We start from the raw sequence: 15,516 nt of genomic DNA, 5'->3' as shown, positions 1-15,516 counted from the left end.
AGCACGTTCTCTGGCCTACATACATCCTTACGCCCTCTTTCATCTTTTTGTATTTCTGTATCGTCTCTTATCCTGTTGTATGAATTCCTTCCCCTTTGAAGTTGTTTTAGCATCAGACCTCAACAACTGTAATTTATTTATTTCTCAGTCTTTTATTCTCGATCTACATAAGTTTCACTTATGTTTCTGAGTATTTGTTTATTTGTCAGAATGTAAAGGTGCTTTATCTTCCTACTTTGTCTATGGACTTCTTGACCACAGTTAGTGGTACTACAGGTGTACCCTGCAGATGTTGGCCACGGCTTCGGTCACTATTTCTATTGACCTTGTACTGAGTACTTTCCATGTGTGCTGGGAGGTGCTGGCAGCTTGGTTCACCTCTGCTCACTGTGAAAAGCACATTGAGGGAGGGGTTTCACTCACCATGACGCTCATGCCGAGTGAGATTTGCCCTTAATAGACCTGTGGTGCTGACATTTCCCCAAGCAAGCGCTTGCATGCAGATAAGAGATAAGTTCAATTGATGTGTTCTTGAACTTATACTTGTACTCTCTGAGGTTCATAGATTTTGAATGTCCCTTCAAGTCAATTAGTTATACACATACAATGGGTTGAAAGATATGAATGGCAGGTGTAATATTATAGTGATATATTAGGATTTGGCAGACATGACTAATGTTTGAGGCTACTTTTCGCACACACAGGAGAAAATACTCTATACAACAATGCATCAATTAACTTTGGCTTAGCTAGAGTTGCAATGTAACAGCTTATTCTCATTTCCTGATGTCTATAGTGGAGGTAAATCTAAAATAATTATCTAGTATTTCCATCCTGACTGCGTTTTCTCTCTTTTCTGTCTGAAGGTTATCAACTACAAAACTGCCTGGATCCTTCTCCGTTCCCTAACGGTGACATAATCAACAATGACTACAGTGCTGGCCAATCAATAACTTTTCAGTGTTACCCTGGTTATGTTTTGATTGGGCACACAGTATTAACGTGTCTTCATGGCAATAATCGAAAGTGGAACCACCCATTTCCCCGCTGTGAAGGTGAGAAAGACTTCTTCTTCATCCCTTCTTACCTAGTAGGGATAGAATAAATATGTGGACAGTTTATTTTGTGTTGCTATAAGCTTCTTTACCAAAAATCCCTCATGGACAAACTTTAATTTATAATATTGACACTCTGTTGCTGTTATTGAAAACCAATCAAATTACATTTTTCACTGTTATCTTCACTGTATGTACAGGGGGCAGTTCAACAGAAAGTTAGGATGGTGTCACCTGGATTATTTATTTCATGTGCTGAAGTCGCTGTTAAAGCTACTTGTAAGGCTGATGTTACTCTGCCTCGATGACCTGTCAGCGACAGAGAATGTCACTAACAGACAATCTTGTAAATATTTTTACAGCTCCTTGTGGCTATAACGTGACAGCTGAAAATGGGACCATATATTCACCTCAGTACCCCAATGAATACCCAAATTCTCAAGACTGTACCTGGCTCATCACTGTGCCCCACGGACACGGAGTTTACATCAACTTTACTTTGTTGCAGACAGAGCCTGTAACAGATTACATCGCGGTCTGGTAAGTCGTCGTACATTCACTCTTGAGCATTTTCCATACACATGCATTACACATTGGAGTGATTCTATATATTTAATGCATCATGCAAGCAGTGATTGCATCACACAGGTAAGTTTTGAAGTTCACTATTTTCACCTGACTTTCTAGACAATAGTAGGTAAATTATGATGTTTCACGTCAGTACATTCCTTTACTTACTCACATTCACATGTCTTCAGAAATTGATTGGGGTTGATACCCTTAGTGTATCCATAAAAGTGTTTTTTTTTATTATTATTATTATTAATACTTTATTCTTTATTCACACCGTGTTTCACAGGTACAAACATGCCAATATGTACCAATTTTTTAGCACTTTGTTTTGCAAGGAGGCATGGCTTATAGAGGCCACAGCTCCTCAGACCAATAATACATACACACCTACATAGCCTGAGCTATGAGTCCACAGCTTCTTCAGCTGTAATAATGGGATTTGGTATGGAGGTAAGAGTGTAATACAGGGAGTGTGAGAGTAATGCATTTTCAATGGGACCACTGACCAATCCAATCTAAGTCAGTACCATGGCCAACACCGGCCCAGAGAGGGGTCGGGGGCTCTGGAAGTAATGATGAGAGTCAGTGGGGAGTGGGAAATGTAATGAAAGGAGTGGCAGAGTTGGGTTCACAAATCCAGTGGGACTCAGGTAGATCTAACAAGTTTGGATCCATCAAGGAGAAAAAAAAAGATATATATATATATATATATAATATATATTCCTGCCATCATCTGTCGTAGATTTTCTTAAAAATTTACATATTTAATGTTTGTTTTTTTCAGGTTCAAAAGTCATGCACTTTGAAGTAAGAAACTGCAAGCAATAGGGGAGAAGTGCATTCACAGTCAGGGATTTCTAGTTTTGTGTCCTCCCTGCTAGAGTAATTGAGGATATGTTTGTATTGGGTATTTGCTTATTGATTTTGGAGGTTCTTGTCTTTTTGGGTAAATTCCATCTGGAGTGAAATGATAAAGCTGCCTCCACATATTGTAGACCTCAAAGAGAACACAGTAGTCTGTGATGAGTGCCTACATGATAGTTTGATATAATGTATCTCATGAATATATTTAAATGACCGGATGCTGACACTGACAACAGGAGTAGTTTTCTCAGCATCTATACTTTTCACAGTCATAGATGGATTTAAATGGGTGAGCCGAAGAGCTACTGCAACTGAATTATTTCCATACAAATGAAAATCACTTGCAGAAAGACATATACAGTACATTGCCACATCAATCACCACTGCTCTCTTCTGGAGTTTTATCCATCACCATCGTATTTGTTAGCCATCACCAGTTTATCAGCCTGGATCTGGAGGTCCTACAGGATCTTTGCCCTTTCATTCTCCACCAGCCATGGAGGTATCTCCCACCTTGACCTTTGGACTTCCAACCCGTATTAGGTACAGATATTTCTGTACACTATAACCACCACCTGGTTGTGCCGTTCCATGTATACTTTGCCTGCCAGCATCTTGCATCACACTATTATGTGATTGATTTTTTCTGGGGCATCTTTGCACAGTCTGCAGCTTGGGTCGAAGTCCTCCCCGTGGGGCTCACACAAGACATCCCAGTCTGTGGTGTTGAAGCAGTCCCTCAGTGCCATACTGGTCTCCTCAGACCAGCACTTCACATACTTTACAGTGGGAGGTTGTTTATTCACCATTGTCACCATTCATCATTGTCTCTGGTTTGGCAATTTACATACTGTGTGAAGGTGGGAAGAGTGGAGGACAGCAAGGCGTGGTTGAAGTCGCCCGAGATGAGGAGGAGGGACTGGGGTGGGGGTGCGCTGTCTGAAGTTTGGATACGACCGAGTGCAGGGATTCACAGGCTGCAGTAGCGTCGGCCGACGGGGGGATGTACACGGTTATCGCGATGACGTGCGAGAACTCCCTCGGGAGGTAGTACGGCCGAATGCTAACAGCTAGCAGCTCCATGTCCTTACTGCATTACCATTCCTTCACCATGATGTGTCCCGGGTTGCGCCATTTGTCGTTCACAAACATCGCAATGCAGCCCCCTTTCTTCTTACCGCTCTCCCTCGCTCCCCTGTCCTTTCTCACCAGTTGAAAGCCGTCCAGCGAGACGTGCAAATCCGGTATCAGTTTGTTCAGCCAAGACTCCGTGAAGCACATGATACTACACTCCCGGTAGGTCCTCTGCAGCTTGGTTAGCGCCGTTAGCTCATCCATGTTGTTGGAGAGAGATCTCACATTCCCCATGATGACGGACGGTATGGATGGTTTATACCGTTTTTTCCTTTCACGGCGCTTCACTCCAGCTCTGCAGCCCCGTCTCCATCTCCTCAGCTCCGCGGGAATCACCGGTCTTGCTTCAAGGGGTATCTTTGTGTCTTTGTAACAGCTGGTCACGGGTGTAAACAATGGAGCCATGGCTAACCCGATCCACTGATACCAGGTTAACAAGTCCAGAAAAAATACCAAGTCTCAAGAGAAGCACACCCTCTGACCGAGACCGGTGGCAAAAACGGAACAAAAGACAAAAAACGGGAAAACACACGGAGCTACTGCTACAAGCTTCCACACACTCGGCGCCATCTTGAAGAAAAAAAAAAAATGTCAGCCTATGGCTGTGCAAGAGCTTCTCTGTCCATGATGGTTCCTCATCCACATCTTCTTCTGCACTGGATTTCTGGTGCCCCAGACATTCACGTAGTAGCATATCCTTAGGGGCCATGTTCTTGATATATCCATGGATCTTTGTTGTTTCATCTTGGGTGGTGGCTTTGACACTCACTAATCCACAACCTCCCTCTCTAATGTAGACTCTCATGATGCTATACTTGGGATGAAATCCTTTGTGGATCGAACTTCCTTGCCTTGCTATCAGTGGCTTCCACCTCTTTCTGTGGCCAACTTGCTTATTACTGGCAGGGCATACTGTACCTGTTGACGGCCCTGACTTTGTTCCTTCCGTTCAGCTGGATTTTCAGGATCTACCATCATAGTTGCTACTTACTTGTGGAATCCCCTCTTATTCGTCGTTGTCCTGCACATCTGGTATGTTGCCCTCTGTAATGATCATCTTGGACACCATTTGAGGGCATGTATCCAGCCCGAATGACATTCCAATATGTCTGCTGTATATCCTTGTGAGATATCCAGTGAGTCAATTCTAGCTCACTCTTGGCATACAGCTTGATGTTATTCATGTAGACAAGGTGGCTGATCATCACTCCACTTCTGAACCGGTATCCATAGCCACGCCTTGTGATGGTCTGGCTGAGAGGGTTTTCTGAGATGTTTTTAATGATGGAATCTGTAGTAGGAATACACTTAATTAGATACATCACCAAGAAACTCTAAATACAACAGTATAACTGACATTAATTAAGAGCATAGGACTGGGGCCATTGCTTTACTTGGCTTGATAAGAAATTGATTGTGAGTGGCATTTTGGCTTCATATGAAAATCCTAGTCTTGGACTTTTAACATTTTATCCATAAATGACTTATGGGAAGGCAAAAACAAGTCGATGATTATTTTAACAGTATATCTTACAGTGGGTTGGTAAAGCTTCTTATAATGGTTATATACAATGTTATATGTTGTTTTTGAAGTACTAAAAACGTTGCAGAATTTCAATGGATGGCACCTGCATATTTAATTTGGTTTAGCCTGGTTTAGCCTGAGCAAAGATTTTCGCAAATACCATTGGTGACTCAACTGAGGAGCACTTTAATCTTTAATTTTTCTCACCACTGTCCCAGCTGCGGTGTGTGAATTTCCTGCTTGCCTTTTTCACTGTCTTGTTCCTATTTTGGCTTCTCAATAATCAGATATGCAAGAGATGTGTTTTGGATGTTCTTTACCAAGTCATGTAGACACCACCGTGATGCGTGTCTGCCGGTGTCTGGCTTGTCTGTTGTGGGGCTTTACGTGACAGCAGCTGCATCCAGATGTTGGAGACTGAAGCCAAACTGTGTCTGTGGTCTTCCATCAGACGAGGTTTGGCTTTTTGCTGAATACCACTGAGCCCCTGCTCAAAGTAGGCAATGGATCTAACATCTTATTAAAACAGGATGGAAGTCTGTTTCTTCTTCTTTATTCAAAGCAGCATTTCATTCAGTTGTGATGATGTTACCAACATTTAGATTCCAGTTGACACATTATGTAATATTCAACTTTTTTTTTGCTAAAGATCTGAGAAAAAACATGACTAAAATGACTTGGCGATCAAAAGTTTATAGTAATTGATTATTTTATTTGTACGTTCTATAATGAAAGAAAACATTTTTATAGTCATGAAAGGTTGCAAAATTACAGCAATCAACCACATAATAGCCACAATATAACACAATACAATATTTTAATGGACAAAGATTAACTTATTTAACAGGTTCCTCTCATGAGTTTATCGTTAAATTAATTTAGTGTATAATGTTTCACATAACTATTGGTAAGTCTTCCTCATTAAAACATCAGATTATTATGTAAATGAAACAAAGGTTCCACTATTTTCACTTTATGGAGAATTATAATGATGATAATTTATTTGGTTGTTGTTCATGATATGCATTATTAATCTGTTATTTTTGCTGTTATCTGTGCCTCGTTTTCAGTTGCACTGTTTAGAAATGAAGTAAAAACAAATTTAATTGTTAATAATACACTTGAGTGTCTCATTCACTCATTTTTCACCTTGCCATTATTTAAATCACAAAAACAAAGTTTTAAAAAAAAAGACATATGGGCAATACTTAGCACTCCCTTACCACTGCTGTGGGGTTTTAGAGGATTAGTTGTTGCCAGGTGATGCTTATCATCAGCTTTAAATTAACTGATCATCAGCAGGTGTGCAGAGCTTCTGTAGGGGAAGATGTTTCTGCAGTTTGCTGGTGTGTTAACACACTGCTATTGTACATAAGCAATGGTTTGAGAGAAGCAGTTGTTGATGGAGTCAATCTGGAAAGGCTTAGAAAGATAATTTCCAAACATTTTAGAGTTAAACGTTGTACAGCGAGACAGAATATTCACAAGTGGAAAACATTCAAGATCTACATCTCAGGTCTCACTGGCCAGTGAAATCTTAAAGTCCATAGAAGAGTGAACAAGAAAAAGCTTCTTCTGTCGATAAAGGACATGGAAGCATGTCTGAGGTTTGTAAAATGGAAAAAAAAAACACCAAAACTTCTCAAAAAACATCCTCTGGATAGAAGAAACCAAAGTGGAGTTGCTTGGCCTTAAAGCCTAGCTCCATCTTTGGTGCTGATGTGGAGCACAGCGATGGATTGGGTGATGATTGGTGCTGTTTACCAGCTGCAGGACGCTGGCACCTTGTAGATATTGAGTTGACCATCAATGTCTGAGTATACCACAGTATGCTCGGGGCAAGTGTGTGGCCATCTGTGCAACAGCGAAAGCTTGGTTCAAAGTGGGTCATCCAACAGGACAATGATCTGAAGCACACCGACATCAGAACAAGTGAAAGATAAAATAATCAGGATTTTGAAGTGGCCGAGTCAAAGTCCAGACATCAACCTAGTTGAAAAAAATACACTGGCATTGAAAAAAAACATGAATGAACTGAAGCAATGTTGTGAAGAGGAATGGGGCGACATTCCCCCATAACAATGTGAGAGGCTGATGAAGTCATGAAAGAATTGACTACTTCTGCCAAATCTCTCTCTACAAGCTATTTAAACATGGTGCTACTTAGTATTTCCCAAACATATGTTGTTGTTTTCCGGGATAGACTGGCAACCTGTCCAGGGTGTGCCCCTGCCTCTTGCTTGTAATGAGCTGGTTTAGACTCCAGCAGACCCCCGCTACCCTGCAAAGGATAAAGCGGGTATAGATAATGGATGGATGCAGAGCCGCCTGGGAGATTTGCGAGGCCCTTTGCGAAATGGCTGGGGGGGGCCCTTTGCGCGTGAGCGTAGCGAGCACGTGCAACATTTTGGGGGTTTTTCGGGTCGGATCGGGTGTCTATATGCGCAATTTTAACTCTCCAATTAGCAAAATACTGGATACCTTCCCCTGCCTCATCATCATCTCTTGCCTCAACCCGGGGCCCCACGGCTGCTTGAGACCCAGTCGGATCGGTGATTTTTGTAACAAATTTATCAAACAAGCCTTTCAGAGAGGCATTAAACTCTTCCATTTTCTTTTGTTTTTTTTTCTTTTTTCATCCCCTGATGGAAATTTCCTGAATCTGTCTCGTTCTCTCGACATTGTGTGACAGTTTGTTCCAACACCACCCGTCTGGATCAGAGCAGCTTGTGTCTGCGCTTGGTCTGATCAGTTGTATTGAACAACAGACACGCGCATCATTGCACATATTTATTGATATGCACAGACTAGTACACATTTAGGTCTGTAATGGAACGTGACTGTTGATATTTATAAGGGGAAGAAAAAAAAAAAAAAAAAACGGCCCATAGCGCGAGGCCCCGTGCGGTCACACGGTTCGCACACCCCTTGCGGCGGCCCTGGATGGATGGATGTTGTTTTTTTTCCTGTTTGCCTTTATGTTTGTTTTATAATGACACAGTGAAAACGGTTGTATGTTGTAGCCTGTCTGAGCTCGTATGTTGTTAATATATAAAGCTTTTGTGTATAGTACCCGTGTGTGTATAGCTCACTTGGTAAAAATTTCAATATGTAAAATAAAGCAAAAACTACATTTGTATTTAATTTGGATTTAGATGACTCAAGGAACACACTTCTGATCCTCCAAATGAGCTCCAAACACCTTCAGAAAACCTTGAATTATTGACGAGCCAAGAGATCCCAGGCACTCCTCACGAATTAAAATTTTAAAACCCTTGTTTAATCCAGTGGCATGTTCATTAAAAACCTAAAACCGGGCATTTAAAAATGTTTAAAAAAAATAACCTTTTAGTAACATTTAATATTTAAGGAGCACATTTAAGCCTTTATTCTGTGGCATTTGTTCAATACACTTGCTTTATGTTTGTGGAAAGAAATAAAACTAAGTCTAGTTACCAGCCATTTAGTGAAAAAGCACATCGATTTACCAGATATCTGTTTTATTTTATCCAGACTTGTTTTTGTATCTCACTTCATCCAATTAAATTTATTTGGTGAAAGTAATTCTGCACAAGATGTTCTTGAGCGTTTCAGAGTCCGACCTGCTACCTTTTTGATGCAATCCCACCAACACCGCCCTGATATTTAACAGCAGTCAATAGTTTGTTTTCTTTTGTGTCGGTATAATTGTGATAATTGGTGATAATCAATTTCTCATGTGCCATGGTAGCAAGCAAAAGTTTTGGCACCCATGCTCAAAACTTTATTAGGCAGCCACAGGATCTTGCTTGTGAGTAAAAAGATAGTAAGAAGGATGTGTTCATATGCTTTTAGGTGTTTTCTCAGCAGTTAACAAGGACGAAAAAAAATCCAAGAAAACTCTGTTATTGAAACAAATTTAAGCTATCGAGTTGAAGGTTTCACCATGACTTCATCATGACACCATGACATCACATGACTTATACTGTGGCCAAGCCATCTCTGTAAGCCCCTTTCCCTTTCCCTTGGATATTGTGATGGTCATAACATTAATCATGGAAAAAACATGACTGCACATCATTTGTAAATTAGCTCTTCACCTATGAGATTAGATATTTACAGTAACAGAGTTTGTTTCCAATTTTAAGCAATTTTACTGCTTTTCTTGTGTTGGACTTGGAAATACAGTAAATTTAAGTTTACGTTTAATACTGAAATGTTAAAAGCATGTGTTTGTGCTGTACATTGTAACTAGATCATTTTTAGAACATTCTTGATTATTTTGCCACAGTGTTGTTTTTTCCCCTTTTCACTGTCAGAAATTGTCACATATAAGAAATGAAAAAAATGATTGACCCGTTTTAAAAGTTTCCAACTTTCTCTGTTTAGGGATGGTCCTGATACTTCTAGTCCTCAGCTGGGAGTCTTCAGTGGCAACACAGCGTTAGAGTCGGCCTACAGTGCCAGCTCAAAAGTTCTGATCCGCTTTCACTCTGACTTCTCCACTGGAGGATTCTTTATTCTCAACTTCCAAGGTAACCAAACGCACAAGAGTATTTATTTTTGACACTTTTACACATTATCTGTTTTTTTCTTTCTTTTGTCAAGAAAATGTTGTCACTAGGATTATTTCATATGTATTAAGTGCTGCAGTGTTAGTAATAGCAGTAAAAGCTACAAGGAATCTTTTCTAAAACAAAAAAAGGTATAGAGATGAATGCTTAAGCTTTTTGTTTTCCTCTTTTCTGTTACAATGCGATTACATCTTACTCTGAAGATCTGTCATGTGTGATCTAATTTCAACAGGGAACATTTCTGAGGGTCTGACTCCACTCTTGAGTTTAGACTTTTAATGTGGGAGCTACAATTTTATTTAGATTACTACAGAATCCCAAACACTCCAAACTGTTCTTGAATATGCATGTTGCTATTGAAATGTCTGTGAATGCTCTTCAGTTACAACCTCTGTCCAGCTCTGGGTGTTTTCGGATTTATTTTCTTTCTTCATTGTTACTATTTTTGTGCTGCTTTACCTTGTCAGGTTCCTCATTTGATGAAAAATTACAGTTTCAAGTCTGATCACTGTGTATATACAGTATATTTTGGATGGCGATAATTCACATTTTTGGGAGTGTGAATTCATTCCTTGTGGTTGAAGGATTTAAAAAAGGATAGGTTCCTTTTTAAGGGGACATTCAAAATTAAGAACCATGCATTTTTGTATGTTGTAAATAGTGCATCATTTGCATGCATTACTTTCAGATGTTGGTACTGTTGTTCTCTTTTAAATAAGATCATGCTCAAGTACGTTATGACAGAATGAGCACCACGTCAGATTTTCTCCTCTTATTGACTTAGAGCGACATGCAATATCCTGTCTTAAACATTTTCATCAGTCAGGCTGACCTGTGTGCAGGTACATTATGTTTATTCAGGGACCTGGCACATACAGGCTTTAAATGCACTATTACATTTAAAACCCTGTTTCTGGTTCAATGCACAGTGCCCTGGCTTTACACTCATGACTGCCGGGACAATCTGAGGAACACGAAACCTTATGTCAAAGTCAGATTCCCTCTAACAGCATAATTCAAGCATGACTGCACTTAAAGAGCTGCCTTGATATTAAGAAAATAAACACAAATCACTTCCACTGTCCCTTTCTACACATGGATGCCCTCTCCAGAGAACTGCAGTGCTTATTTACAGTCATGCCATTTGAATATTCTGGGGCAACAAAATTAAGAAAATTAACTGAGATCTGTGTTCATAGCTATAGTCATGTGTTTTAGGGGACAAAAATCTCTGCACTCCATCCCAAAGCAAATATGCTAATATAATGATGCTGGTGTGGACTGGATCCATCTTTTTGTCAGCTTGAAACCAATAGGATGCCTCAGAGGCTCAACATTTTCCCTCTTCTTGTTCCAGCGTACCGTCTGAAGAAGTGTCCTCCTCCTCCTGTTGTGGACAATGCAGAAGTGATATATGAAGACGAAGACTTCCACATAGGTAATCATCCTGAAAAAGATGTTTGTATATGATATTGGGAGGCACATTCTTCAAAAATAAAATGTTTTGTCAGTGTAATATAATGTGGTAAATCACTCGTTCAAAGAAACCAAGTGATGTGTGAGCGTTATTCTAGACCAAGGACTATTTTTCAAATATGTAATTATAAAATGTCAGGCTAATGCTAGTGTGTCACTATTACTTAAATTACTGCATTTTTTTAGTCAGATTAGTTACATTTGTGACATTTTGTGATGCAAAGAAAGAAACAAAGTAGTGATAAATCCACAAAAGAAACTAATCTAGCTGTCTGTAATTATCAAAGTGAAATTACAGTGCAGCTACTTCTGATCATCAAGAGTTAAACAGCATGTATCAGGGCATGAATACCAATTCATGATATCAGGGATTTTAATATGATTCATTTCATCAGAAGACAAAAAAGAGAGAAGGAAAATGCTGAGGAACCCAAGGAAGCGAGGAGTGTTACTTTGTTGACACTGTTTTCCTTATCTGGAGGACTTGGCTGTCATGTCATCTGCTTATTTATTTTTGCATACTTTTGCAGTCATTGCAGCGGTCTGAATGACCCGGCAGGACAGCGTAGAAATTGCAGTATTGAAACTGCAGGAGAAGTGAAATAGACAGTAACACCTGGACACTGTCCTTCTATTGGCCAGCGGTCAAAGAGAGAAACTGTGGATTTTTGTCTGATTTAAACAGCATATGTATCTCCTTTCAAGAAGGAGAAATACAAAAACTTCTGCCTGCCAACATTTTGCAAATCACTCAATGTCACCATAAGCATGCTATCAAATGATGTTTAGAAGAAATGTAACCAGCAGGGCCGGATTTAGTGAGACCCACTAAGGTGGGCAGACTGAAATGTAGGGTGGGCGAAATTTTGGGGGGTCAAACCCCCGAAATGCATAGAAAACTATGCTATCGTCATATCAGTTCATCTATCTTCTCCTTCTTTGACCAACAGTATGCTAACTCAATTGCCCTTCCTGACACTACCCTCTGCATTTACCCGGACTTGGGGCCGGTGTTCTGCCAATCCTTGCTACCTGCCAAGAAATGCTACTTTCTGGTTCTGCGCATGCGCACAGTCGAGTTTCAAAGTTTGATTGCCACGCCAATCATTTCTTGCACGATGTAAAATGGAAAATATGGGATGTTGAGTATTTGATCCATCAAAATACACTGCCCATAACATGAATTGCATTACACAATGTGAACATTATACGATAAAGAGAAAAAAACCCAATTCTATCGCTTTATTTGATATTCATTCAGTCATTGGCCTTTATTTAACCAGGCAGGTCATTAAGAACACATTCTTATTTACAATAACGGCCTGGCAAGAGACAAGGACCACTTGGGGGCAAAGGAAGTGGGCTAGGGAAAAAAACACAGAAAAAAACAAAACACAAAAATTGTTGCTCTGCAAAGGTAGAAAACCATTAGCTAGCATTTTTGGCAAAGCAGCAAAAAATGGCAGAACACCGGCACAAATAGGATTCTAGCTTGTGCCCTGTTGAGGCTGCATTTATTTTATGCTTTTTGCTTTTTTTTTGTTTGCTTTTTTTTTTTATCAATCAATCGTACCCTACAGCGTAGGCTCTTTGTTGATTTAAAAGGTCCCGCGGCAGGCTGTGGGCTCCAGAGCCTGCACGCCACCGCAGCACCGCCACCCACACAGGCGCTCTCCGCCTTCGGAGAGCGCCTGTGCAGGTGGCGGTGCTCTGGAGCCACGGCTACGCCGTAGGGTACGGCGTAGCTTACGGCGACGCGCACCATTCTGCGTTGGTGTAACGCGGAACCATAAATCAGCCTTCATTGTGTGCTCTGTGTGCTGACGCCAGGTCCCTCCGCCGAGACACAACCTTTACGGTATGCGTTCATTGTTGTGTCTAAAAATGATGCGCAGTGCCCACCCAATCAGAAACGGTACAGTTATTCTGTGATATTCTTTTATATTTATAAAAAAATAGAATTATAAAAAAAATTAAAGCTGCAAGCAGCGATGAACGGGCCCTCGCACTCACGGCCACCGCCCCCCATAAGCATATCAGAAAAGACACCACCCACGACTTCCTATGTCAAACCATTCAAAAGTTATAGCAGAAAAAAGGGACAACCAATCAGAAGAAGGGGCGGGGCTAATTCAGGCCAATGAAGGTCAAGGACTCCATACAGAATCTGATGACACCACCCACGACTCTCTATGTCAAACCATTCAAAAGTTATAGCAGAAAATCGGGACAACCAATCAGAAGAAGGGGCGGGGCTAATTAAGGCCAACGAAGCTTAAGGACTCATTACAGAGTCCCATGATACCACCCACGACTTCCTATGTCAAACCATTCAAAAGTTATGGCAGAGAAAAGTATTCTAGGGGGCGCTGTTGAGCCGTTAGGCCACGCCCATTAATGCAAACCATGAAATATCAAATTTATCGCCAAGTCTGTATTGCATGCCAAATTTGGTGACTTTTGGAGAACTATCAAATATGGACCAATCAGATTTCAAAATGGCCGACTTCCTGTTCGGTTTCGGCCATGGCTCCAAGAGACTTTTCTTTAAGTTGTGCCATGATACAGGTGTGTAGCGATTTTCGTGCATGTACGTCAAACCGTATTGTAGGGCTTGAGGCACAAAGTTTTCCGGGGGGCGCTGTTGAGCCATTTTGCCACGCCCATTAATGCAAACCATGAAATATCAAATTTATCGCCAGGCCTGGCTTGCATGCCAATTTTGGTGCCTTTTGGGGAACTATCAAATATGGACCAATCAGATGAAGGGGGGGCACGCTTTTTGGCGTCTAGCGTCGCCACGGTAACACTTTTGAAAGAGAAGAGTAATGCGTGTAGTCGCAGGATGGAGACGCACATTTGTACGTATAACACATCTGGGTTCACGATAGGGTTCGGGCCGTATTAATTCTCGAAGGAATGGCATATATTGCTCCAAAATTACGTGATTAATTCAGAATGTTCAAAATGGCCGACTTCCTGTTCGGTTTCGGCCATGGCGCCAAGAGACTTTTCTTTAAGTTGCGACATGATACAGGTGTGTACCGATTTTCGTTCATGTACGTCACACCGTATTCTGGGGCTTGAGGCGCAAAGTTTTTTCGGTCTGAACCAACCAGATGAAGGGTGGGCGCGCTTTTTGGCGTCTAGCGTCGCCACGGTAACGCTTTTGAAAGAGAAAAGTAATGCGTGTTGTCGCAGGATGGAGACGCACATTTTGATGTATAACACACTTGGGGGCACGTTACGGTTCGGGCCGTATTAACTGCCGAAGGAATGGCATAAATTGCGCCAAAGTGACACGATTAATTCAAAATGGCCGACTTCCTGTTCGGTTTCGGGCATGACTCCAAGAGACTTTTCTTTAAGTTGCCCCATGATACAGGTGTGTCCCGATTTTCGTGCATGTACGACAAACCGTATCGTGGGGCTTGAGGCACAAAGTTTTCCGGGGGGCGCTGTTGAGCCATTTTGCCACTCCCATTAATGCAAACCATAAAATATCAAATTTTTCGCCAGGCCTGGTTTGCATGCAAAATTTGGTGACTTTTTGGGCACGTTTAGGGGGGCAAAAAGGCCTTCCTTTTGTCAGAAAAATAATAATAAAAAAAAAAATTAAAGCTGCAAGCAGCAATGAACGGGCCCTCGCACTCACGGCCACCCCCCCCATAAGCATATCAGAAATGACACCACGACTTCCTATGTCAAACCATTCAAAAATTATAGCAGAAAAAAGGGACAACCAATCAGAAGAAGGGGCGGGGCTAATTCAGGCCAATGAAGGTCAAGGACTCCATACAGAATCTGATGACACCACCCACGACTCTCTATGTCAAACCATTCCAAAGTTATAGCAGAAAATCGGGACAACCAATCAGAAGAAGGGGCGGGGCTAATTAAGGCCAACGAAGCTTGAGGACTCATTACAGAGTCCCATGACACCACCCACGACTCTCTATGTTAAACCATTCAAAAGTTATGGCAGTGAAAAGTATTCTAGGGGGCGCTGTTGAGCCGTTAGGCCACGCCCATTAATGCAAGCCATGAAATATCAAATTTATCACCAGGCCTGGCTTGCATGCAAAATTTGGTGACTTTTGGAGAACTATCAAATATGGACCAATCAGATGAAGGGGGGCGCGCCTTTTGGCGTCTAGCGTCGCCACGGTAACACTTTTGAAAGAGAAAAATAATGCGCGTAGTCGCAGGATGTAGACGCACATTTTGATGTATAACACACCTGGGTGCACGTTACGGTTTGGGCCGTATTAATTGCCGAAGGAATGGCATAAATTGCGCCAAAATTACACAATTAATTCAAAATGGCTGACTTCCT

At 41.3% G+C, this 15,516-nt stretch overlaps 1 protein-coding gene across 1 annotated transcript in view; it reads left to right on the top strand.

Moving 5' to 3' along the window:
- The window catches only part of LOC133463077 (CUB and sushi domain-containing protein 1-like), a 604,241-nt gene that overhangs the window by 492,936 nt on the left and 95,789 nt on the right, over positions 1-15,516 (top strand). Inside the window, exons 44-47 of the mRNA XM_061744534.1 lie at positions 867-1,055; positions 1,418-1,595; positions 9,520-9,665; positions 11,062-11,142. Coding sequence (XP_061600518.1) covers positions 867-1,055; positions 1,418-1,595; positions 9,520-9,665; positions 11,062-11,142 — 594 coding nt within the window. The remainder of the gene's footprint in view (positions 1-866; positions 1,056-1,417; positions 1,596-9,519; positions 9,666-11,061; positions 11,143-15,516) is intronic.

Source organism: Cololabis saira, chromosome 2 (assembly GCF_033807715.1).
Source record: "Cololabis saira isolate AMF1-May2022 chromosome 2, fColSai1.1, whole genome shotgun sequence".
In the NCBI taxonomy this organism is placed as follows: Eukaryota; Metazoa; Chordata; class Actinopteri; order Beloniformes; family Belonidae; genus Cololabis; species Cololabis saira.
This window is presented reverse-complemented; position numbering and strand designations above follow the sequence as displayed.